Consider the following 25378-nt stretch of genomic DNA (forward strand, 5'->3'; position numbering starts at 1 on the left):
TTTTCGCTGCCTGAGGATTGCATTGTTGTCGATGAGCTTGGATAATTCATTGTCTGTTTTGTTTGTTTCTATTTTTGATGACCAAAGTGGATGACCATTTGGGATCTAAAATGAGTAGGCCAGATCGTCTAAAAAGGGTAAGTGAAAGGCCTAGATGAATCACGACGTGTATGTTACATGTGTTTGTGTCTGAAGATTCATTCTGTAATATTTAAAATGATGACTTTTCAGGTTCTAAAACCGGTGATCGAAAAGAAGAGGCGAGACAGAATAAACCGACGTTTAGATGAGCTTCGGACAATCTTGTTAAGCAACACCTCAGACATGGTACAATAATTTACAACTTTTGCATTAATGACTGTTTGTAGAATATTCTACTATGTTGTATAGCCTATCTGTTTTCTTTTATTGATATATGGTAAATTGATTCTTGTCAATATGCAATAGTCACTGATAATTTTCTTCTCTCCCAGCGGCTAAAAAATCCAAAATTGGAAAAAGCTGAAATATTAGAAATGACAGTGGATTACATACGAAGAAAAGAAAATGGAAACGAAAGCAAAGGTATAAAAATCTTCAAACATACATTTATTTTCAGAGACTGATTTTCTGCTCCCTTGATTCCAAATCAAAGTAGGCTATATTATTGTTTATAACGTTATCATGAGTGCTAATCATTTGTTTCCCTTTGTTTCTGTAACCCCCCCTTTTCCTCTCCTTCTCTGAAAACACCCACACACATTATTTTATTTGTTAATCTGCTCAATTGATTTACAAAAAAACTTGTAATCATCTTTTCTTTCCTACGCTCATATTCCATTATGGTCTGACTCTATTGATCAAACCCATCTAATTTCCCCAAAAAGATTATTCTGCTCCAGTGACTACCACTGTAACCTCTCAAAGGACATCTCACCTAAACCCCACACACAAACAACAAACACAGGCTCCCCTCAGCCCTATCTACAGCGCAGGCTTCCAGGAGTGTTTATCCTGTCTGGGTAACTTCATTGAGATGGTGGAACCTTCCCAGAGAGACAGTTTCATCCAGGGGCTGAAGGATCATCTCGATGCCCACAGCGCCTATCCACTCGGGTGGACGGTGAACCAGAGCTTCCCTGTGGAAGTCCAGCCCTGGGGTCCAGCAACAGAGAGGACATACTGCTTTGAGAGGCTTCAAGACAGGAAAGACAGCTCGTCAATGGGACATCCCAGAGCCAGCAGGGAGTCTTCCTTCCCCTTCATCAACACCTCTCTCTCTATGTATCCCCAACCTTTTGTAATCCACCACCCACACCCAGCCCAATCCCTCACACATCCATACCCATCTCCCCCTTATTCGGTGTCACCTCCACCCTCCCCCTGCTACTCCAGCTCACCACCACCTTTCATCACAACCCCTCCGTTCTTCTCGCTGCCCTGCCACTTTCCCTTCCCTCCGTCGCCCTCGCAGCTCTCCTCCGAGTCCTTGTCATTATCAACTCATTACACCTCTCCTCCAGTCATGCCAGTGATGACAGCAAAGCCTCCTCTTGATTCCAATGCTTCGACCCCTCTGCATCGATCTGCTCCTGTACCCGATGGCCCAGCAAGGACTCTAAGGCGGTCACTGTTTCAAATAGATCCCCAGGCAGTATGGAGACCCTGGTCTTAACATTCAAACAAGAGAGTAAGTAAAGAAAATAACTCGGTGCAAATGATAGTCTTTGGCCAGTATGACTGATGTATGTAAGAATCATAAGAATCAGATCATGAAGGATGTCTTAATGTCTGTCTTTTGATGTGTAACTTTTCACTGTCACTTTAACTAGACTGTAAGCAAACAGAAATTGCATGTGTTTTTATGTTGTATGAAGTTGTGCTTAACATTCCTTTTTCTAAATTATATGCAAAACTTTGTACATATGTTATATATTTATATTCTGTCATGACCAAAGTCTTGTAAATAAACTATGATATAATTTTGCTATCCTGTATTATTTTGTCAGTGCTCATTAATAATGTTCACAGCAAAAGAGATTATTTTAAGAAAGTTTACTTCAGTCAGTAAATTTATATCAGAAAGTTCAAATCAGAAACTCTTTCAAAGGGTTCATGGTATTTGTTTTGTTACCCCTAGTTATTTAGCCTATTATAACTTAATGTTTAGACATGACCAAGAGTGTTATAATGTTGCTCCAGTCGTTATTAGTCGTAGAATTTGAGGTCAGTAGGCTAAGAGGTAGAAATTATATTGTTCGCCTCTGAACAATGTCAAACAAAAAAATAATCTAAAGACACTGGACTACAGAGTAAAACTACATGTCCCATCAACACATGCGATTTTCCACCTTACCACATGTCCAAACTAGGGTGAGGGGCAGAGGTTAACGTATGAGTGTTTGTACTACCCATTGCTTCTGAAACATGATCTCGGTGGCAATCCGTAGTTACTAAAGGGTCGTAGATGTTGTAAATAATGAGAGGGAACATACTGAACCGTCACCAAATGGACAGACGACCCGAAAATTATTTCAAGCAGGCAAATCGATGGATAGCTATATGTATGCTAAACAGGGCCTAGGAACATGAGCCAGCCCAAACGTGTCTCTGATTGGTAGATTTCATGGGCACTGGCTGAAACTCTTTACCTCATTGGTTATATAGTCGATCAGTCTCAGTGTTGCTTCAACGCTGAAGATAAATTAACCCTTGGAATCTCCAACCTGCGCGAGATTGAGCTGTTGAGCTAGAAGTTACCACACTGAAGACGGACTATAGTTTGGAGCACTGGACAAGCCAAACATTCCTTTATAATACGCACGGCGCATCTCTCTCTTTTTGTATAAGTCCCCTCCCCATGTGATTAACTCATTTAGTGCTAGTAAATTTGAAAAAATTAACGCAATCGACGAAGCCGATGCTGGGGGAGGCATCTGTAACTCGGGAGGGAGTGTGGCTGTGACAGTTCTGCTTCACCAGAAGGCGGGGAGAACGGTGTTGTGTTGATGGTGAGTATACACAGTTGAATGTAACACTAGCCAAATAGCAGTTTTAGTTTATGTCCTGTGACTTCTGTTTGTCTTCGCTGAGACACAGCTCAGTATCTTAGACCGCATGAATTCTGGAAATTACGTTGAAATAGATTGATGGCAAAACAGCGCTAATCATAGCTAGCATAATATATAGCAGCGTTATTATTATTGAGAAAACGAGTTCTCGAGCAGTGCTGTGAGGAGGTAGAATCACTTCAGTCTGTTTTCTTCATTGTATCGTTGCTTTGACTGGTGCATGACGTTCATTCAACGTTTGCCTTCCGCCGTAACAGATGAACTTTCTAATCATGTATTATTGGCTGACCCTTAGATAATTATTCATAAATAATTATTTTCGGTTGGATTGCATAATGTGATTGTTTTATCAAGGTACATGATTGCATTTATACAAAAAATAAGTTCATAAAGATAACACGTTTTTTGTGTGTATGTAGTTTCAGATCCATAGAGGCTTCCATGTCTGCACCAAATGTTTTGAGTGAAAGATGATCGAGATGTCGGTTGATAAAGAAACTGTCACAACTGGAAGTACGAAGGCAAACTCTACACCAACTCTGCAACTCCAGCAACTCTCAGAATGCACCGGAAGCTACAACAATGCCTCCACAATGACAGAAGTCTCCCTGGCCAACTCTGGCATCACTGATGGTGCGTCCGCCAGTCCAACTGGGCTAGCCGGTGGAATCCAAAAGAAGCAAACCAGCCCTGCTGACTCCCACAACCAGGCAGAAAATGTTGGGGTCAGAGTGAACGAGAAGCCTCTCAACACCCATAACGGTTTGCAGCAGCCCAAACAACAACAGCAACAACAACCACAGAAACTATCAAAGCGTCGCAGCACATCTACCACAGGCTTCAAGCATCCACCATCTGGTAAGAGACGAAGGCGTGCCAACTCCGAAAGCGACTCTGTCCTTCCCACAAATTTCCTTCTGGGTGGCAACATCTTCGACCCACTGAACCTCAACAGCCTGCTGGACGAGGAGGTGAACAGGGCGCTGAATGCAGAGACCCCCAAATCCTCCCCCCTGCCAGCCAAGAGCAGGGACCCTGTGGAGATCCTCATACCCAGAGACATCACAGACCCGCTCAACCTCAACAGCGGGATGACCAGCACCAGCTTCCTGGTGTCACCGTTCAAGAGACGGAGACACCGGCACAGGCACCACGGAGGAGGAGGAGGGGGAGTGGGAGGAGGGGGAGTGGGAGGAGGGGGAGTGGGAGGGGGAGGGGGGGGCTCGGCTGGGCCCGGGAGCACATCAGCCCCCCATCTGGATGCGTCCGACTCGGAGAGAGCTAGTGACGTTAACACCGGTACTTCCTCGCTGCCCTCGAGTAGCTCCGCCCCTGCCTCAGAAGTTGCCCTCAAAGGAAGCAGCGCGCTGTCCAGTGTCCCAGGGTCCTCCCTTTGCGACGATGAGCCCAAACCCTCCATCTGCAAGGAGGAGGCGGTGCTCCCCGTGTCGAACCACCCGTCCCAGCCTCGCGGACCCGAGGAGCCCTGCACCGTGACAGGTGGCCCGAACCAGCACACGAGCCGCCCGCGCAAGCGCAGGCGCAATTCCGGCAAAACCGAGCCCCCTTTTGCACAGTCCACTCCGGTGGGCAAGCCTTCCACCGAGGATAGGAGCAGAGGTGCTGCCACAGGAAGGAGTATTCAGACCTTCCACACCCCAGTGACGGGTTCCAAACCTGGGCCGGGAGGCCGGCACCAGCGGAAACAGCAGCAGCATCCGCAGCAACAAAGGATGAAGTTCCAGTATGGGAACTACAGCCAGTACTATGGCTACCGCAACCCGGGCTTCAGCGAGGACCCGAGGTTCCGAGTGCTGCGTCCAGAGTGGTTTCAGGGAAAGGAGGTGCTGGACCTGGGCTGCAACACCGGGCAGCTGACTCTGTGTATCGCTAAGAAGCTCCGTCCAGCCCGCATCCTAGGCCTGGACATTGACGGGGCGCTGGTGCACGCCGCCCGCCAGAACATCAGACACTACCTGTCAGAGATGAAGGCCCAGGAGGCGCGGCACGCTGCGGGGGCGGAGCGGCCTGCGGGACAGGAAGGGGAGGGAGAGAGCAAGGAGCAGGAAGAGGAGAACCGAACCGGAAGAGGGATCCAGAGAGACCTACAAAATAGGGACAAACTGAATCCGGGAGAAGCTACAGCTGAGAATGGAGATGCCGTGGGAAGGGTGGAGAGAGAAAGCGTCTCGACTGAACCCGCCGATCAGGGCGAGCCCTGCCCTGCCCCCGACGGAGGACGGGAGGAGAGGAGAGCAGGGAGGGCGGAGCATGGAGACTCGGATGGAGCTCCCGTGGATCCTCTGGGGAAGCGCTCCTTCCCTGTGTCCCTCCGGATCTCCAGAGGACCCATAGCAGCACCTCCACTGCCAGAAAACCCCCCCATGCCTCCCGGGGACTTCCCTGCAAACGTCTCCTTTGTCAAGGTTAGTGGGTGTACTTTAGCATTTGTCCAAGGATTGAACAAACTGCAGGCAGAATGTGTTGGTTTGGCTAACCTGTCTCTCTCTCTCTCTCTCTCTCTCCCTTGTGTGACCTGCAGGCTAACTATGTCTTGGAGAGCGACGCGCTGCTGGAGACCCAGCGGCCGGAGTATGACATCATCCTGTGCCTAAGCGTCACCAAGTGGGTTCACCTGAACTGGGGAGACAGCGGTCTCAAACGACTCTTCCACCGAGTCTACAGACACCTGCGCCCAGGAGGCAGGTTCATACTGGAGCCTCAGCCTTGGGACACCTACGGCAAGAGAAAGAAGCTCTCGGTAAGAGACCAGGGTCGGACAGCACCAAAACAACAAATTCCTACTTGCGCGAGTAGGCACAACATTTCTGAGAACAGTACTTGCCGCAAATTTTAGTCCAATCTTTAGACCATGCAGATTTTCGAAAGAAGGATAGCTATATTTGACTATATAGTATGAACTATATCTTTTGAAGTTTGTTGAGAGCTCTAGTGTGAAGGAGAATAAAGTTGTTGTTTTTATATTGAGTACAAAGTACATTGTTGGGCTTAACACAAAATGTAATCTCAATGTTACAGGATAGCATTTTTCGGAATTACCACGGCATCTGCCTGAGACCAGACCAGTTCTCAACGTACTTGATTAGTGAAGTGGGATTCTCAAGCTATGAGCTAATTGGGACACCCAAGAGTTCCTCAAAAGGTAAGCTGCACCTGTGAATGAAGGTCACAATGAAAATCAATGAATGTCTGGCATCTCAATTTATATTCCCCTTTTTATGGTTTACTTTTTCTACAGGTTTTGAGAGGCCAATTTACTTGTTTTATAAATGACCGGTTGGTCTGGAAGGTAACCCTTGGAGTACCTTTGTACTCCAGAACAAGCCAAGCCGCCTGCCTTCATTATCCATCTGCAAGCATGTCTTGGAACACTAGACAGTTTTAAACCTTGAGCTTCTTAAAATGTGTGTCTGGTGAACATTGATACATTTGAGACATATCTCAAGACCTCAACAGAGGCCATGACAGATGACGACCATGAAGTGGACAACCTGGAGGACGGGAAACTCAATTAGGACCCAACTCTTTCTGTGACAAACACAGGCATTGTGTTCTAGGTCCTCAACTACTGTTTGGACTGTTGTTCAGTCAAAGACTTTTCTTCACTGTGTTTTAACCGAATTTGGATGGTTGTCAATGTATCAAGGCTTGGCTTTGAATCTTTTGAAGGGAACCAAAAACCCAATGTGATTAACCCACAGTCATAGAAGACCAGCGTGTTTAGACCCACATGTCTGCGTAGAGTTCCTCTTTGGCTTAACTGACTACGAAACCTGCCCTAAATCATTTGTTTCAATGTGACCTTAGGCCCTGTTAGGTTTTCCAATGTCTTAACCACACGTGGCTCCCCCCCTGCTTCTCTCTGTCTCTTGCTTCGCGGTAGATTCAAGTACACTTTCCAGGAGGCTCTAGGCTCTGAGGTTGGAGGGGAGGGAAGGGATTCTCTTTAAGGTTGTGTCATGTGACTGGCCTTTTATATATATATTCTTTGACTTTTGTTAATGTTCAGATGACAATGTTTTTGTTACTATTTTTCTTAGTGTGAGATGTTGTTTTGAAATTTGATGCCAACTAATACAGAGCAACAAGTGGTTTTGACTTGGATTGAACTTCACTTCATCCAGCTTCGCTCTACCCCATAAATCAGTCCATGATTTCTTTGTACACTTTTTTTGTACACTTTATTTTCGTGTTTGTTTGATTTTCCTGTGACAAGCAGAAGAGCAGCAATGCTGGGACTCTAGGTCTAATTTTCTCAATGTCTTTTCAAAAATAAATACATATTCTGTTATTCTGACTGTGGTCATTACATGAAGGACCAATCAGCCTCCTCACAACTTCCTTGGCAAAGACAATCTGATTGAATTCAAATTCAAACCAACCCAGACAAACAAGATATGGCCATGCCTGGATTATTTAGTTCAGTGTTGGCCAATTAGGGAAATTAATGTAACAGTGTTTTTGGGGGCTATCAGATCGACCAAAGTGAATATTTTAAACATGTAATGCAGCATTTTTGCCATCAATACATGTTGCAAAGCATGTATTGTCAAAAGTCTTGCCATATCTTGGAATGAACGGTGGACATGACAAGTTCAGCATTAACTTAAAAGTGCTTTGTAGACTTCATGTTAGATGTTGCAATAGCACTGAAGAGAGAACTAAGAGATTGAATATTTGTCCGTATTTGTTCATATCCCTGTGATATTGTAGTTAGAGATTTTTTTTACATACTTTAAACAATTGATCAAAATGTTTTAACATTTAAATAAATGTAAATCAATTACATGTAAATGTGACACTTTGTTTCCCCAATTTTGTATGTAGCGAAATCTAAATTTAGCCTCCTGACATGGACATCGTTTTAGAAACTACAAGAGTCTTTCATGTTACGTTAAAAGCCCCCAATTTTTATTAGTAGACTTGGCATTTAGCCATCAGTAAAGAAGATGATAGACTAACGTCTCCTTCTGCCTCCTCTCCTCCTACGCCTCGTCGCCCTGGGTCTGCGCCTTCTGCGGACGGGGCGGGAGGAACGTCTTGAACGTCGTCTTCTGGGCATGTTGATGATAGATGATGATTCAAACTATACCCATTGAGCTGCTGGGGACGATTCTTATACTAATTCTGCCGTCAAAAATTCAGGCTATTGTGACGTCACGAAGACGTTTCAACAAAACTCCAGACTTTCATAATCTGACGGATATGAAAACAAGAGATGCACTTTTCGCTTGTGTCTCCCATGCATATTTCATTACACTAAACACTGAACAAGAATACAGGTAACCCTGACTGTGCTTTAAAGATTAAATGTAGCTTACTATAATAGTAAAGAAACACAAAATAATTGAATGCCCAATGAATCTAAGCCATTGACATCGTTATGGCTATCTAAGTATATGACCTTTATTTATATAGCCTAGTTGAATTTTAACATTTTAACATTATTTAACTTTATTCAAAATGAAAATGGATAACCTGAAAGGTCTATAGGCTACACTTTAAACTAATAGCGTACAATTTACAGTAATTTGATGTGTCCGTACCAATACAGCAACGAGAATAGTGAGGGCAGAGAGGGTTTAGTCTTTAAAAATACAATATATGCTATTTTTTATAATAACTACACCAAAAAATGATCGAGGACACACATCCAATAACAATTGTCTGCAATTGCAAAAAGTACATTTCTTGTTTTCATATCCGTCGGATTATGAGTCTGGAGTTTTGTTGAAACTTCTTCGTGACGTCACAATAGCCTGAACGTCTGGAGTTTTGTTGAAAGTATTCGTGACGTCACAATAGGCAGACTTTTTGACGGCAGAATTAGTATAAGAATCGTGCCCAGCAGCTCAATGGGTATAGTTTGAATCATCATCTATCATCAACATGCCCAGAAGACGACGATCAAGACGTTCCTCCCGCCCCGTCCGCAGAAGGCGCAGACCCAGGGCGACAAGGCGTAGGAGGAGAGGAGGCAGAAGGAGACGTTAGTGTATCATCTTCTTTACTAATGGTTAAATGCCAAGTCTACTAATAAAAATTGGGGGCTTTTAACTTGACATGAGAAAGACTTGTAGTTTCTAAAACGATGTCCATGTCATGAGGCTAAATTTAGATTTGGCTACATACAAGATTGTGGAAATGTAATTGATTTTCTTTTATTTAAATGTTAAACAGGAGTCCCCGAACTACGAGCCCTGGTGGCCGAATACGGCCCGCCCACGCATTTGGACCGGCCCCTCTGCAACTATGCCAGAGACATTTAAACAAAATATAAATATATATATAAAACAACTTTGAAAATCTTTATTTTTGCATACGTAAGTAAATGTTTTGATTCCAATAGCAATGAATATGAAAAAAGGTCATTACGATAGTAATAGGCTAATGCTCTTTTAATAGGCTATATACCAATTGATATGTATGGTGCATAACAAAATAATAAACAAATCTAGCATACTAAATATACATTTCAAATCCTAATAAAATCTCCACAATAATACTGGTAGGTATTGTGGAGATTTTATTATGATTAGGAGGGAAGCTTCTCCGGCCCATATGTAATTTTCTGTTACAGACCGATCCGGCCCCACATTAAAGAAAGGAAAATTATCTGGCCCTCGCAGAAAAAAAGTTTGGGTACCCCTGCGTTAGATCATAAGCTCATAACTTACCCCTTCAAAATACCCGCCATAAGACTAGTAGTGTTGCTAGGGCTTTTGGTCTTCCAAAATAAAACATCTGGCTTAATCTGATACACATTGCGAACGTCTTTATTTACATGATTTAGGCCTACTCAGTTGTAGTTAATTATTTTTGCCACGGCGCGGCGGTAGACTCCAGGAAATAGCAGCAGGAAATATTCCTAAACTATTTTGGTAAGTTAGAAAGTATATAAAACACGAGCACACCGAAATTTAAAGGAAGTTTCATATTGAATTTTATTTGATATGGATATGTCCTTGACATGGGCTTTTTGAGAGTGTTCATCAAGTGTGTCACGCTCTCATAACCTCTCAAAATAAATTTTAAGTTGTATTATATACTATGAACTTTTAACCGAAATATGAGCAAATACGTATTCTGTCCATTCAAGTTTGTGCATATGCTGCTGTCTTCACACACATAAGAAAAACGCCTGACACACATTTCTGTCGTTGTTATGGTGGTACTGGAAATTTGCATTTAACCCAGTTCATATCAAAGCTGTGAGTTTGGCACTGGAAAGATGTGATCCATCTGCAGCATCCTCATGATCACCCACATCATGTTCCTCCTGGGTTTAGCCTGTTTGGATGACCAGTGCTTGTCCTTGGCCTACTTTACTCAGAGGCAGGCAGTGGGGCCAGCAGAGCAGAGTCTTGAAGCAGAACAGGAGGATGGATGCTACATACTTCTCGGTGAGTGTTTGTCTAGTTTTAGATTCTGGAGGGGGTGGTAGCATTCAGGCAGCATTCTGAGTTCCACAATGCTGTCCAGCCACATAGAGAAAATATTTGTCTATGCCACTTCTTCATCACATTTCATACAAAAACTATCAACATAGAAGAGTTTGTGTGTGTGTGTGTGTGTGTCTGGTGGTCGCTCTAATACATCACTTGATGTATTACTAGGAGTGGAACATACTATAACATGTATACGTTTCAAATGATCTTTAATTAATCTCATGTTGTTTCATCTCTGGGTCCCTGTTTGTCATCTGCTAGCAAGGAATATTTCAGATGGTAGGTGGTTCGCTGAGGAGGCATGGTTAGGGGCTGAAGTTCAGCTGAGCCAGTTAGTGGGTTTGTAACCCCTCGCTCTCTCTCTCGCTGACTCTAGAGAAGGGTTATGTCATCTGATAAACAGGTCAGAAATATTAAGGTCACTTGACTTGATTAACTGTCGTTACACACGTGCATTGCGATAATGCAGAAACTTATAACGTTATGTTTATTCGCGGTATGGTTTATTCATGGTATACTTGAATGGCTTAGTAGGGATTGATTGTAGTCGCCTGCCCAGAGGCGATAAATGTGAGAGTGTTTGTTTGCACTAAGGAAGACGATATAGGTCAGGTCTATGTTAGTATCTGGTCCATTGTGATGAACAGGAATCCCCTTTCTTCCCCCTGCTCTCTGGAAAACAGGTGACCATGAGGTAAAAGCTCTGTACTGTGAATATTGGGGATCCAAGCAAGTCTATGGATTTAGTATTTTGGGGGAAAATTCATGCTTATTATGCGAATACATTTTTACTATATCTGTGTTCACATAGTACCTTAATTTTTGTTTTGTGTGTGAATGTGTGTTTGTGTGCCTGCTTGACTGTGTTTGTAAAGGTGTTTGTGTGTGTGCCTGCTTGATTGTGTATCTAAAGGTGTGTGTGTGTGAGTTATATTGTTAGCTTTAGGTTGGATCCATTCCTCTCGTCCTCACCCCAGGGAGTGAGTGTGTGTTCATCATTTAGAATTGCTTTATTGCTGCACCATTGCTCCAGCGTGGTTGGGATCTGGCATGGGGGAGGGGGGCTATGCTGGCTTTGTACAATTACAGAGCTGAAGACACACAAGTACATGTTCCCCCATAAAGCAGCCTTAAATGGTGCAGTCCATAGTCTTAAAGGAAAAGTGTACCCATAGATGAACACGCTATTTTTTTTTTACTGCAGTTCGTTTATTCCATTCAATGCTGAATGTAGAACATTGATTGACTGGATTTAGAATATTATTTTACATTTTACCTGTTGAAACAAGGGCAATGTAAAACCCTAGTGTGGGCCATGAACAATATCATATAAATATTCTTATATAAAATTCCTGATCCACATGTGATATTTTGCCAGATGCTTACCCACCCCCTCACTCACTCACACACACACACACACACACACACACACACACACACACACACACACACACACACACACACACACACACACAGACGCATATCGTCTCACACACACTCACACACACACACACACACGCATATCGTCTCACACACACACACACACACACACACACACACACACACACACACACACACACACACATACACCCTTGCACATGCATGTACATGTGTGCATGAATATGCACAACCTAGACATATGCTCTGGTAAACCAAAAAAACATTGTCATCACAACCATTCTTAGACCTTAACATCAGGGCAACGTCCACATGACAACAACAACCCTTCCGATTGCCACGGCAACAACTGCACCATTGCTAAGGCAACAGCTGCAGAGTGCCACAACAAGCAGAAAACCTTTACGCCTTTTCTTCCACTCATTGTTTCCTGTGGTTTACGCAATCGCTTTTCACTTTGGGTTGTTTATGTCACTCTGGTTGTCGTATGTGTTTCAATTCTCTGTGATGCATATGTAATTCACTCTCTCTCCCTCTCTACACATTTTCTTTCGGTCTAATTCCTTCAGTCTTCACACACACACTCCCCCTCTATCTCTCTCTCTCTCTCTCTCTTTCTCTCTCTCTCCTTCACTGTCCCCTCCCTCAGCTCTCCCTCTCTATCCTCTGCTATTTCACTGTCTAATCCTCTCTCTATTTCTCTCCCTCTATCCTTCTTTTCTTTCGCAGAGCGAATCGCCCCTTTTACCCGCACCACCTTTCCTTTCCACCTCCATCCCCCCCCCCCTCTGTCCATCTATTTTCATGTTCATCCATTTCTCCCCCTCCCTCCCTCTTACCCTCTATCTCTTCTGGCTTTGAAACACGGACGCGTTCCCTTCTCCCCCTCTCTCCCTCTCTCACTCTGTCTCTCTCCCTCTCTCATACAGATTCTGAGCCCTCCCTCTCCCTCTCTTGCTCTTTCTCTCTCTCTCTTTCCCTGTGTCCCTCCCCCCTCCCTCTTCACATTACCCCCTCCCTCCATCCTCTCTTTCCCTCGCTGGTTCAGTTAGTCCAAAAAGACACACAAGGAAGGAAAGAAAAGGGGGGTAAGGCAGGACGAGAGAGTGCAGGAGTGGGGCAGACTGGGGAGAGGGGTGCGGGGTCTCTGCCCTCTGTTGTGGGGGGGTGGGGGGGTTGAGATACACCCCACCTGTTTGTTGTCAGTACCATGGACTGCCTCTGCATTGTGACTACAAAGGTAAGCTGATCCGCCGTCGGTTACACTGAGAGTACGAGCGAGCGAGAGAGAGACAGAGTGAAGGAGAGAGAGACTGGAGGAGTGTTAGTATTTTGTGTGTGTGTGTCGGGGAATAAGGATTTAGGGGGGGTTAACACCTCCCGCTGTCGATGCGTTTCCTCGTCTTTGTAGTTCCTGTGTACCTGTACCGTAGAGTGTTAGACATGAGGGTCCGTGTTACAGGCATGTGGTCGTTCTCTGAAACCCCCTCGCTCACTCTGTCTCTCCCTCTCTCTCTCTCTTTGTCTCGCTGTTACTGCCTCTCATGCTTTGTGAATGGCGAGGTTGAGGTGAACTACCTCAGAAGCGTGTGTCAGGGAGCGCTCCTCCTGTTCCCCCCGTCCCCCCCCCCCCCGTCCCCCCCCCCGTCCCTCTCCCTGTCTTTCTTCCCCTCTGGCCACATCTGGCCCTGTGTGTGGGGCTGTGTGAGGGTATGAACGGGGCAGGTGAACCTGCCCGGCTGGGTGAGCTGAGGAGGGCGTGGGGGGGGTAAGGGGACCTGAGGCTGGTTCTGCTTTATGCTTAACCTGCATGGGATAGGCGCTCTGCATGCTAACCTTCTTCATTCACTCTCTCTCTCCCTCTCTCTCTCTCTCTCTCTCTCTCTCCCTCTACCTCTCTCTCTCTCTCTCTCTATCTGTCTCCCCGTCTCTATCTCTCTCTATCTATCTGTCTCAACCCAATCACTGCCATTGCGACAGCATGATGATGTGGGAGCCTCACATCTCCCACATCATCATCATCACACACACAAGACACATGTGTTGTCTCACGCACACACAAGTGTGTGAGTTCCCATCCCCACGTTCCCATCCCCAAGCACGGGCTCCGCACAGGCGGGACCCCGGCGTGAAATTGTTGGGGAGCGTTTACGTAACGTGGTCCTACCCAGGCTCTGCCCTGCTCGCCAGGGCTCGTGTCTGCGGATCTTCTCATGGAACCCCAGTTTGCTTTCACACTTCCTCCCTCGCGCACAGACACCCACTCATCCACACAGAGCTCGACCTGGCGGGGGCCGCTGGACCAACCCCCTGTGGAGTGGTGCTCCAACCGTCCTCACAATAGGACTGGAGGAGAGACGAGGGACGGGGAAACACACACACACACTTACATTGTTTAGCTGAATGAACTTTGGTAGAAGTATGATGTGTGCCGCTAACAGTACTTTGTGCAGGAAATGTCACGCGCCCACCCCTCTCCCAGCTATTGTGGTCAGAGAGGGACAAACAGAGAGTGCCTGGTTGTCTGTCATCACGGTGCATTTACTGCTTAATCATCAAGCATTCATTCGCTTATCACTCACTTCAAGTGTACTTTATGTAAGCTGGTTCCCTTGACAACACAGCTCCTTCTGGTCAGCTGACAGAAATAGAAGGAGAGAGAAGAGGAGTACAGAGACAGAGTATGGTAATTTAACAGTAGATAGAATCTCTCTCTGACGGTGTTGATGTTGTTCTGAGGTGGTCAAATATGTCAAAATCTCACTTAATCAGACACGTTTATTACCGTATCAGTGACCCGGGATTGCAAATGAATACAGTTTGTTGTGAAGAAGACGTAACTGATTAAAGCGCCTTCCACACCAGGCTCCCTCCGCGAGTGTCAAGGTGTGCTGAAGCAGGCTGTATGAAATGTATTTACACTACCAAGCGGAGACAGGCTTAACAAGCTCAATTAATAGCAGAGAGGGGGAGGGAGGAAGCCCGCGAGAGACCGCCCGGGTGATGAGAGGCAACCAGGAGCCCTTCATTTGTTTGTTAATCCACACATGCAGTCGCCCTCCTGACATCCACGTTGCTGGCCCTGCTGGGGGACAGCGAGGACAGGCCAGCCGCCCTACCATGTCAGGTGTTGGGCTGGATTGGTTTTCAGCTCCTGGCATGTTTGATCCGACCAATGGATCCCATCCATCAGGCAGCTTTGCTTTGGTGTTTGGTGCAGTAGAGCTTTGGAGAGGCTGTGTCTTTCTGCACGCCTGCCTACATGGCCCTGATCTCTTCTTTTGATCTGCATATTCATGGCTTCCACTGTACTGTGTGTTCTCCTAATACTCTCCCCTTCATGTTTTCTCTGTCCTCCCTGCTCTCTCTGAGCTGAGTTGTCGGGGCTATTCTTAACCAGGGTCGGATTGACCGAACCAAATGATGTCTGGAACATCTTTTCAGGACTTGCTGTTTGGCCTTTTTTTTTTTTGCCTTTCAGTGAAAGAACACCGTCTGTGTCCGTGGATATTTCAGAAAGCGCGTCCCCTGAATCACACGTCGCTGTCTTTCCTTCAAAGTGAGAAAAAGCGTTTTGGCGCCGGCCAAGAAAGGCACACTTTTGCCAAAGACTCGGGAGACAGATGGTCAGTTTATAAAAAGGGGAAGCGCAATTAGTACACTGAGGGCCACAGCTCTTTCACGTGGGTTATAAAGTATTCATCCTCCCGCTGCCGGGGCTGTGGTTCAGGTGAACAGCAGCTTGACAGGCCCTGTGATCGTCATGGAGCAGGTCAGCTGTGAGGCCGCCCCTGACAGGCCCACACGTGGGCACGTGTAGCCCCTAACTGCTCTCTCGTTTAGGTCTGGCTACTCAGAGTGACGTCGCTGGGCAGCAGGCTGAGAGGCAGAGGGTGAAGAGTGTTGTGGCTAATGTAATGCAAGTGTGTACAGCATGTTGAACTGGAGCCCCACTAATATATATATATATATATATATATACTTAGTGGGCTTGCAGCGGTCCTACCAACAGCTAATGGCCTTTGAGTGTCTGAATGGTACTTGTAGCGCCACGCCAAGCTTCACTTTAACCCAGACTAACCTGGGTCAGATGAGGCCGTATCCTGTCCCGGTGGCTTGATGAGAGGATCACACTGACCTCTCACCCCTGACCCTTGGCTGCGTTTGTGGGTTGTCCAGTGAGGCTCACATCAAGAGGGTATTGACGCCCAGGGGAGGGTGAGCATGGGGGGGGGGGGGGGGCTAAAGACACAGAGGAATGTATAGATGTGTGGTACTGTAGACTGATGCAGACAGACATGGTAGACTGTAAACGGTCTGAAAGAGCAAAGGGGTTCGATTGAAAAGGGAGAAACCTGAACATGAGCAGTGCTGTGTGGCGTGCTCTGGCCCCTGTGCTGCTGGGAGAACCAGGGGGTGTCGACAGAGAGGTCAGTCCCAGGGAGCGGGAGGATGATGGGGTCCTGTATACTGTTCCCAGCCCCATCCCTGGCTCCCTGGTCCAAGGCACACAGAGTTATTTTTCGTCTTCCCCTTATCTGACTCTCCCCCCCGCCCCTCCTCCCCCTCCACCCCCTCCTCCCCCTCCTCCCCCCCGCCCCTCCAACCCCTCCTCCCCCTCCACCCCCCTCTCCTGTCGACTCACACACTCCCTTTGTCTCCCTCTCCTTTCCTTCTTTGTGTCGCCTCGTTCCTCCTCCATCCTCCACAGTCCTCCTCCTCCCGCTAGCCCACTCCCCCTCTTCCTCCTTCCCGCTCTCCTCCGTTTTCCTCTCCTCTGCCCCCCCCCCCCCCACTCTCCACCTCTCTAATCTCCTGGATTTGCCTCGCGCCGCTTTCCCACTCTCCCTTTATCTTCCCCCCCTTTCCCGGCTCTCCTCCCCTCTCCTCTCTCCACCCCTCTCCCCCCACCCTATCCCCCCCTCCCTTTCTCGACCTCTACTTCCTTTCCGTCTTCCTCCCCTGTTTCCTTGCCACTCTCTAGGCTTTCCTCATTAGTGCTCCGACAGATGAATTATATATCAGACAAGATGTACGCAAAGTCAGCAGATATGGTGTGTGTGCACATCAGCAGCTCCATGTATGTGGCTGCTCCTGTGCCAACATCAAACAGCCAGGCCCGGGTCTCGACAATCCCTGTTTGGATTCACCGACGGCTCTCGACGCTGGGCTGCCCGCGACGCCACGTCTTTTTTGGGGATGTGAATATTGTTAGTGACAATCTGAAAATTGTTTGTGAGCGCGGGTGAGGCGCGTACGTGTGAGTGTGTGTGGGTGGCCTGTATGTGTGTGGGGTGTACTTTGTGTGTGTGGTGTGTGTGTGTGTGTGTGCTGGAAGGATGGGGGATTGTAAAGGCTGGTGACTGCATGTTGCTCTATTCCTCTGTGTCTCCAAGATGGAGTTTAACTGTCATAGCTGGACCCTCCCCACCACTCACACGCAATCAAACAGGCCTACTTCATTATTCATTCAGCGAGTGCACAACTCTGCTCAGCTTAACTTCTTTGACAAGAGTGTGTGTGTTGGCGTGTGTGTTCACAGTATATGCTGCTTGAGGTAAATCAGTATGCCACGGTGCCAGTGCTTCTGGTGTGTGCAGAAGGAGTGCATCTTTATTTAAAACAGGACTTCTGAGTTGTGATCAAAAGTGTTTGAATAATCTATCTATAATACATGTATGAGTGAACTGTGAGTAATAGTTTTTGCCCAACTATATGGACGTGCGTGCGTGCGTTTATGCATGTGTGTACATCCATGCAGCATTTGTGCGTGTGTGTGAGATCGAGTTATATGCAGTAAGTGTGGGCTGAGCTCATGAAGTCAGTGTTTCATGTTTGATCTCCCGTCAAGGACACGGGCCTCTCTCTCCCCTTACCATGCCTGTGCACACAGCCACAGGGCCAGAGAAGCAGAGCCACTCACCCTGCCAAAGTGCTCCCAGGGCACTGTTAGTGGAGCAGACAGGGGCCGCCCTGGTGACAGCCGGATGCCACAACACAACCATATTGAGCTGCATATTGTCAGAGTTGGGGCAGGGAGGGGGGGTGGGTGGGGGGGGGGGGGGTCGGGGGGGGGGTCACCAAGAGCAGGAGAGAGGGGTGAAGTGTTACAGCAGGGATCACCAAATCACAGACGCACCTGATACTCTCACAGTGTGTGTGTGTGTGTGTGTGTGTGTGTGTGAACGTGTGTGGACATGTGTGTGTGTGTGTGAACGTGTGTGTCAGTTTGCTCAACGCTGACAAACTTCATCTTCTCCTTTCCTGTTGATTCTTACCTCCATCCTGCCTAACCCCTTTCTCAGGCTGCCCCCTCCACCCAGCCCTGAAATCTGTCTCTGTCTCTCATCCTCTCTCTCTGAACTCTCCCGTTCTGTCCTCAGCGTCCATGACGCGTCTATATTTAGAAAGAAAGAAAAATACTCCTTCCGAAAAGCCTTCTAGTTTACCTCTGATTTTATGGTCAGATGTAGAAAATACGTCACCGCCCTGCACACTCACACGCCGGAACACAGGACACAGCCCCGCTCCCTCCCTGGCCTTCTCTCGTCACAAAGCCAAACACCCACACGTGCCCACTCTCTGTTACACATAACTATCTACCCACCCTGTCAGAAGTCCCCCCCCCACACACACAAACACACACACACACACACACACACAAACACACACACACACACACACACACAAACACGGCGTTTAGTTTCTATACACTCAAATCTAGCCGTACAGAAAGCTAGGCACCCACATACGGTATACGCTCATAGTTACACCCACCACACACACTTACACTATAACATTCACCCTCCTACCCACACACACACACACACACACAGACATACACACACATACACAGACACACTACCATAGACCAATCTCCCTGACACTGCCAAGAGATACAGAAAGGGGAGACAAAACACCTTATTCTCTTGTCTCCACTTTAATTGAATTCTAAAAGTGACACAGTGATTATTTGCCGGCTGCAGCCTTTGTCTCGGTGTTTGTGTCTGTCAGCAGCGCTGTCTGTCCCTGAATCCCTCAGATCACGTTCACGAGTGACAGTTTGGCTCTGTCATGGGATGTTTGGGCTGGGGACTTTGCAACCTCACGTCGGGTGAGAAGACTCGTGGTGCAACACAGTCCGTCCGAGGCTGTCAGTGAGGAGGAGGGCCCTCAGCCTCGAGGACGGCTCTTCATCATCTGCTCTGCTTGGCTGGACTGCTCTTCTCCTATAGGTTGCCCTGGACTGCTTTTTTCCCATAAGCTGCCCTGGACAAACGGCGTGGCCCTTTGCTGGAGCACTGCAGCCTCGTGGATGGATGAGACAGAGAGAGAGAGAGAGAGAGAGAGAGAGAGAGAGAGAGAGAGAGAGAGAGAGAGAGAGAGAGACAGAGAGAGAGAGAGAGAGAGAGAGAGAGAGAGAGAGAGAGAGAGAGACAAAAGACAACAGATGGAAAGAGAGAAGGAAATGGAGAATGATATGGAGCAGTCACAGTTAATAGACTGACATACAAAGATATCAAAGAGAATCAAGAGAATATTAGTGTGTCTAGGGACCAGGCCATTGAAGACACTATATTTCTCTGAGCCCCAACTGTATGAGGAGGAGGGATAATGGTGATGATATCACCGATATGAGTAGATGTGGTATTAGCCTTGCAAATAGGATCAGATATTATTACAGTGCTGTCATCATTATTGTTCACTGTAGCATATGCTGACACCTTGTGGCACGATGTCAAACTGCAGCGTACGAGTGCGTGGAAATATAGCCCAGGGACACAATGCTATTTCTACTGCTTCAGTAGCCTACTCCTGTTACATCCTTCCAGTCATTATATTCCTGTATATTATATAGGTCCTGGTTTACATGGTCTGTGCCCACCCTGGGCTCTCTATAGAGGATGCATAGGGAGATAAAACAACCAGTCTGAATTCATGTGTTGTGAATCACTTGTCTGTTAGCAGGGTCCTTTTTCACACTGTTACAGGATACTGAGCTAATGACATCAGAGATGAGACACACACACACACAGTGCCCAGGCACACACATTTGCGTGGTTTGTTTGTCTCTGACTTTGTATCTTCATGTTCCTCTTATGGGTGATGTCAGTTGCTTAGCAACCGAGCTATCGGGCCCGATTGTTGCCATGACAACATGGCAGGGTATCATGGAGAGAATAGAGATGAAAGGAGGGGGAAGGAGAAATAAGAGAGGGGCTGAGAGAGGGGAGTGGGGATAGAGGAAGAGAGAGAGGAGAATGACAGAGAGAGAGAGAGAGAGAGAGAGAGAGAGAGAGAGAGAGAGAGAGAGAGAGAGAGAGAGAGAGAGAGAGAGAGAGAGAGAGAGAGAGAGAGAGTGAGAGTGAGAGTGAGAGAGAGAGAGAGAGAGAGAGAGAGAGAGACAGAGAGAGAGAGTGAGAGAGAGAGATGTTGTTGATGAGTGTAGACGATGTGAGCCTCGCGGTGTGCAGGTAGGAGGATGACCTCGACGTGGGCGGCAGAGGAGGTAGCCAGAGAACGTCGAGAACAGGAAGTGGAAACAGATCATATATGGAGCTGATTACCCGTGGACGCCTCATGATCCGCGTTGGCTATCTTTAGTCAGAGAAGGAGGACATCCCAGAGATCCTCCCCCCCCCCCAGACCTCCTCCATGGCCCTCAAACCGTGAGCTCGACCATGGCTGTGTCAGAACCAGTCAAGCAGCCCCAGCCCTGAGCAGCACACTGTTCGCTCTGCTTACCTCCACGTAAAGCAGGCAGTAAGAACAGGCGGGCAAGCCATAGAACATTCAGTCATCCAGGCTAACATGGAGAGGTGGTTTGTTCTGGGGCTGAGGTAACATGGACCAGGACTTTGTATGCTAATGTAAGCTAGTCCTGTGATGGAGTCTGGGATCACGTTGGGTTAGACCAGGCTGTAGTGGCCAGGAGAGGAACAGCTCCAGCAGGTAATACAGACCCCCACTGAGGGGCATTTTAGCTGTTAGATACTAGACACAATCCTAATGGAATAGCTTCGTGTTGGCTTCAAGTCTAGGGGGCTAGGTGTGTTTAGTTGTAGTGCTATACATAAACATTATAGAAAAATCCAAGATTGTACTTATCTTACTATATTTACATTTACATTTAGTCATGCTCTTATCCAGAGCGACTTACAGTAAGTACAGGGACATTCCACCGAGGCAAGTAGGGTGAAGTGTCTTGCCCAAGGACACAACGTCATTTGGCACGGCCAGGAATCGAGCCAGCAACCTTATGATTACTAGCCCGATTCCCTAACCGCTCAGCCAACTCCCTCTACTCTACTATATAGGCTATAGGTATTTTATTTGACACGAAAGACAGTTTTGATAGTTTGTTTTTTTTTCCGCCGCAAACGTTCAGTCTGGTCGCAGGTGTTTTCGACCTTGGACCAGCCATGTTCCTTGAGCTGCGTTTGTGCTTCACACATGCTGTTGCTCCACCAGACAGCTCCATGGTCGTCAGGACCATGAGTTCCTGGTGCTCTGGTTTACATCTGGTTGCGGTTAGTGACTGACCAGGGTGTGTAGCGATGGCACAGGTGTCATTCACACCACGTCAGTAATGAACAGCAGCAGTAGCTACCTTTTCCACTCTCTCCGTCCCCTACCCTGCTCCAGCCCTGAGTCATAAAGTACTCATCCACATGAAGATGAGGAGCTATGTGTGTGTGTTTGTGCACGTGTGTGTGTTTGGGTGCGTATGCGCATGTGTGTACTTGTGTGTGTTGAAAAAGAAAAATATTGGGGGGGGGGGGGGGGAGCAGAGCGGGGAAAAGAGCGGGAGGAAGGGGGATAAATAAAGGGATGGGGACCCGAGGAGGGGAATAAAGAGCTCCGTACGTTTGAAGGCTGAAACGATAAAAAATTTGCTTAAAGCGTAGGTGAGGTTTACGCTCTCTCTTTCTCATATTGTCTCTCTCTCTCTCTCTCTCGCTCCCCCTTTCTCAGTCTCTCTCCCCTCCCTCTCTCACTGGCTGTGAGTCACGGCTGGATCCGTCAGCCAGATCTGCCCGTTCAGACCCTCGCCTTAACACAGACACGTTCCCAACACCAACTCTGGCTTCCAGGAAAACTCTCTTCTCATCTTCTACGGCAACCCCCTCCCCCCTCCCTCTCTTCCCCTCCCTCTCTTTTCCATCCCCCCCTTCCTACCCATCCACGGTCTCTCATCTCTCCCTCCTCATCACTCCATCCTTTTCCTCCTTTACTGCGGGCGTCTGAAAGGCTTTTTTCCCGGTGTCTCTCGCTCATGAAGGGCCGCACTAAGCTCCCCTCCCTCTGCTCGTGTGTGGTAGGTAGACTTACCTCTGTGTTTCCGTCCTTCACTCTCCTCCTTTTCCTCTCCGTCTCTGTCTGGCGTGTTGGGTCAGAGTCTGGTGGGTGACGTGGGCTGTCGGGTCTGGCAGGAGTCTGTGTCTGAGTCTGGTTAGTCTCTCTGTGCCGTTGGCAACGGTGCGAGCTACGTGTGAATTGTCAGGTGTTGAATGGTATGAATTGCGTACCGGTGCATGGCTAGGTGGGATTCGTTTTTTGGGGTTTTTCGATACGCATTTGTGTGTGCAGGGGTGTAGTTTTGTGTGTGCGTGTGTGTAGGAGCGTGGGTTTGTGTGCGAGTGCGTATGAATGTGGCCTGGCACATGTGGGTGTGTGCTGGAGTACGTGTGCTGTGAGGGGCCCCTAATAGACTTGTTGAATGCAGTCTTTTGCATCATCGTCTGTTGAAGACGTTCAATTTGTTTGGATTTGCTTCACCAATGGGTGCATTGTTCGCAAGGTGTTTATGTGCATGCTTGTTTTTGTGTGAGTCTGTGTATGAGTATGAATGTAAACATGAGAGCATTGATTAGTCAATAGGAGCCCAGTGCTCCCTAGCCTTACAGTAATTAGCTGAGTGGACATAAACATGGCCTGTGCTGTCTGGGAATTACTGCACTGAGAGATGACTTAATGCAGTAGAAGAGCTAGGGAATTGGGGTGTGTGCTGCATATGTGTGTGTGTGTATGTATGTGTGTGTATGTATGTGTGTGCATAGCCAGGGAATTGGAAGTTTGTGCTTTGTACGGTATGCATGTACTGTGCGTGTGTGCATGTGTGTGTTTGCTTGTAGGTATGTGTGCCTGTAGGTGTGTTTACATGCACCTGTGTGTGCACGCATGCAACCCGTGGAGTGTGTAGTTGAAGAAAGATGACGTGTCTCCCAGTGTCACATGGATAAACTGGTACTTACAGTATTATCAGGGCTGTGCATGTGTACAACATAACATGTGTGTTACTGTGTTGTGTTGTGTGTTACTGTGTTGTGTGTTACTGTGTTGTGTTGTGTGTTGCTGTGTTGTGCTGTGTGTTACTGTGTTGTGTGTTACTGTGTTGTGTTGTGTGTTACTGTGTTGTGCTGTGTGTTACTGTGTTGTGTGTTTCAGTGTTGTGTTGTGTGTTACTGTGTTGTGTTGTGTGTTACAGTGTTGTGTTGTGTGTTACAGTGTTGTGTTGCGTGTAACTGTGTTGTGCTGTGTGTTACAGTGTTGTGCTGTGTGTTACTGTGTTGTGTGTTACAGTGTTGTGTTGTGTGTTACCGTGTTGTGTGTTACTGTGTTGTGCTGTGTGTTACTGTGTTGTGCTGTGTGTTACTGTGTTGTGCTGTGTTCTACAGTGTTGTGTTGTGTGTAACTGTGTTGTGCTGTGTGTAACTGTGTTGTGCTGTGTGTTACTGTGTTTTGCTGTGTGTTACTGTGTTGTGCAGTGTGTAACTGTGTTGTGCTGTGTGTTACTGTGTTGTGCTGTGTGTTACTGTGTTGTGCTGTGTGTTACTGTGTTGTGCTGTGTGTTACTGTGTTGTGCTGTGTTCTACAGTGTTGTGCTGTGTGTAACTGTGTTGTGCTGTGTGTAACTGTGTTGTGCTGTGTGTTACTGTGTTGTGCTGTGTGTTACTGTGTTGTGCTGTGTTCTACAGTGTTGTGCTGTGTGTTACTGTGTTGTGTGTTACAGTGTTGTGTTGTGTGTTACCGTGTTGTGTGTTACTGTGTTGTGCTGTGTGTTACTGTGTTGTGCTGTGTGTTACTGTGTTGTGCTGTGTTCTACAGTGTTGTGCTGTGTGTAACTGTGTTGTGCTGTGTGTAACTGTGTTGTGCTGTGTGTTACTGTGTTGTGCTGTGTGTTACTGTGTTGTGCAGTGTGTAACTGTGTTGTGCAGTGTGTAACTGTGTTGTGCTGTGTGTCCTGGTGGTCTGCACAGAGGGGCTCCGAGACTCCATCCACTGTGTTGGATGGAGCTTCACTGCTTGATGAAGCTGCATCCGTAATGCAGGTCATATCATTTTCATCTCCACCATGACTGCAAAATGCACTTAGAAGCATAGTCCAACTGACAGGAGCAGTCTATGAGTGCCTTGTGCATAAGTGAGTATGTTTGTGTGGGTGGGTGTCGTCTGTGTGCATACGTGATACCCGTGTGTGTATGTATACTGTATGTGCGTGTGCGACTGTACTCATAGCAGCCATTTTGAGGCTAAAATGCATTATGGTCATATTTGCACAAACCGCACCTCTCCGAATCCCTCTTCCTACAGTACTCAGTGTGGAAGTAAATGGGGAACATGGGGGGTCCCATAGTAGAGCTCTGAACACAACTATGTTTAACTGAGATGACAGGGGAACCAGCGGGATCCCTCCTCTATAGCATCTTAACTGTTTTTTACCGGAACAGGCTGACCAGGAGGCCTTGCCCGGTTTGAGGGAGGTTAACTGGGCTCTCAGTCAGGCAACCATGTTCCTGAGCCCGTGTAATGAGGTGCAGCTGTGTGCTTAGGGAACAGGTCCACTAGTGGTCAGATAAAATAGACGATCCCTCCGCCTTAACCAAGACCTGATACAATACTCTTTGCATACGTAGTTGTGAATGTAGCTTTGTCTTAGGCTCACAAATATGTGGTTGTACATTGAAAAGGGTCTTGCCTTTTCTGACCAAATGTAATCTACAGAAGGAACCAGCAAATCCAAAGTATTACACAGAAACACCTGGAATGAATACTGTGCTCCCTAACAGGTGCTCTTTCTGGGCCGTGTTAATGGGTCGGCGCCGGCCCTGTGGGGGCAGGCGAGGGGGCCGAGGCTGGGGAGATGCAGGGAGGCAGGGGGGGGGGCCCAGCGGCCGGTTTGCTGCCGGGGCACCCAATGGAGTGTTCCAGAACGTGTTGCAGTCATCCTCGTCAGGAACGCGATGACCACCGGGGCGCTTCCGGAACGGACCTTTTGTCGGGGAATCCCCGCCCCCCCTGCAGACGTTGTCATGGAAACGCTCTGGCTCTTGTGGGGTTTCCTCTCTGAGCGTGCTGGTTTGCTCTCGATGCGGCACAGGGATGGAAGGTGCACTGGTAGCCAGCACAGGACACGCCACAGGGCTGGTCACATGACGCCACAGGGCTGGTCACATGACG

General features: G+C 47.4%; 2 protein-coding genes across 2 annotated transcripts; both read left to right on the top strand.

Annotated features, from left to right (window-relative positions):
* Positions 1-1773, top strand: her1 (hairy-related 1). Its single transcript, XM_062485815.1, has 4 exons — positions 1-137; positions 232-327; positions 474-564; positions 867-1773. Exons 1-4 carry the CDS (start codon positions 78-80, stop codon positions 1652-1654), a joined length of 1035 nt encoding a protein of 344 aa, XP_062341799.1. The 5' UTR covers positions 1-77; the 3' UTR covers positions 1655-1773.
* A 923-nt stretch (positions 1774-2696) lies between these two features.
* mepcea (methylphosphate capping enzyme a) lies at positions 2697-8127 on the top strand. Its single transcript, XM_062485750.1, has 5 exons — positions 2697-2990; positions 3470-5476; positions 5593-5811; positions 6090-6213; positions 6310-8127. The coding sequence occupies exons 2-5, from the start codon at positions 3521-3523 to the stop codon at positions 6342-6344; spliced, it is 2334 nt and encodes a 777-aa protein (XP_062341734.1). The 5' UTR covers positions 2697-2990; positions 3470-3520; the 3' UTR covers positions 6345-8127.
* The last annotated feature ends 17251 nt before the right edge of the window (positions 8128-25378 follow it).

Source organism: Osmerus eperlanus, chromosome 19 (genome assembly GCF_963692335.1).
Source record: "Osmerus eperlanus chromosome 19, fOsmEpe2.1, whole genome shotgun sequence".
NCBI classification, from domain to species: domain Eukaryota; kingdom Metazoa; phylum Chordata; class Actinopteri; order Osmeriformes; family Osmeridae; genus Osmerus; species Osmerus eperlanus.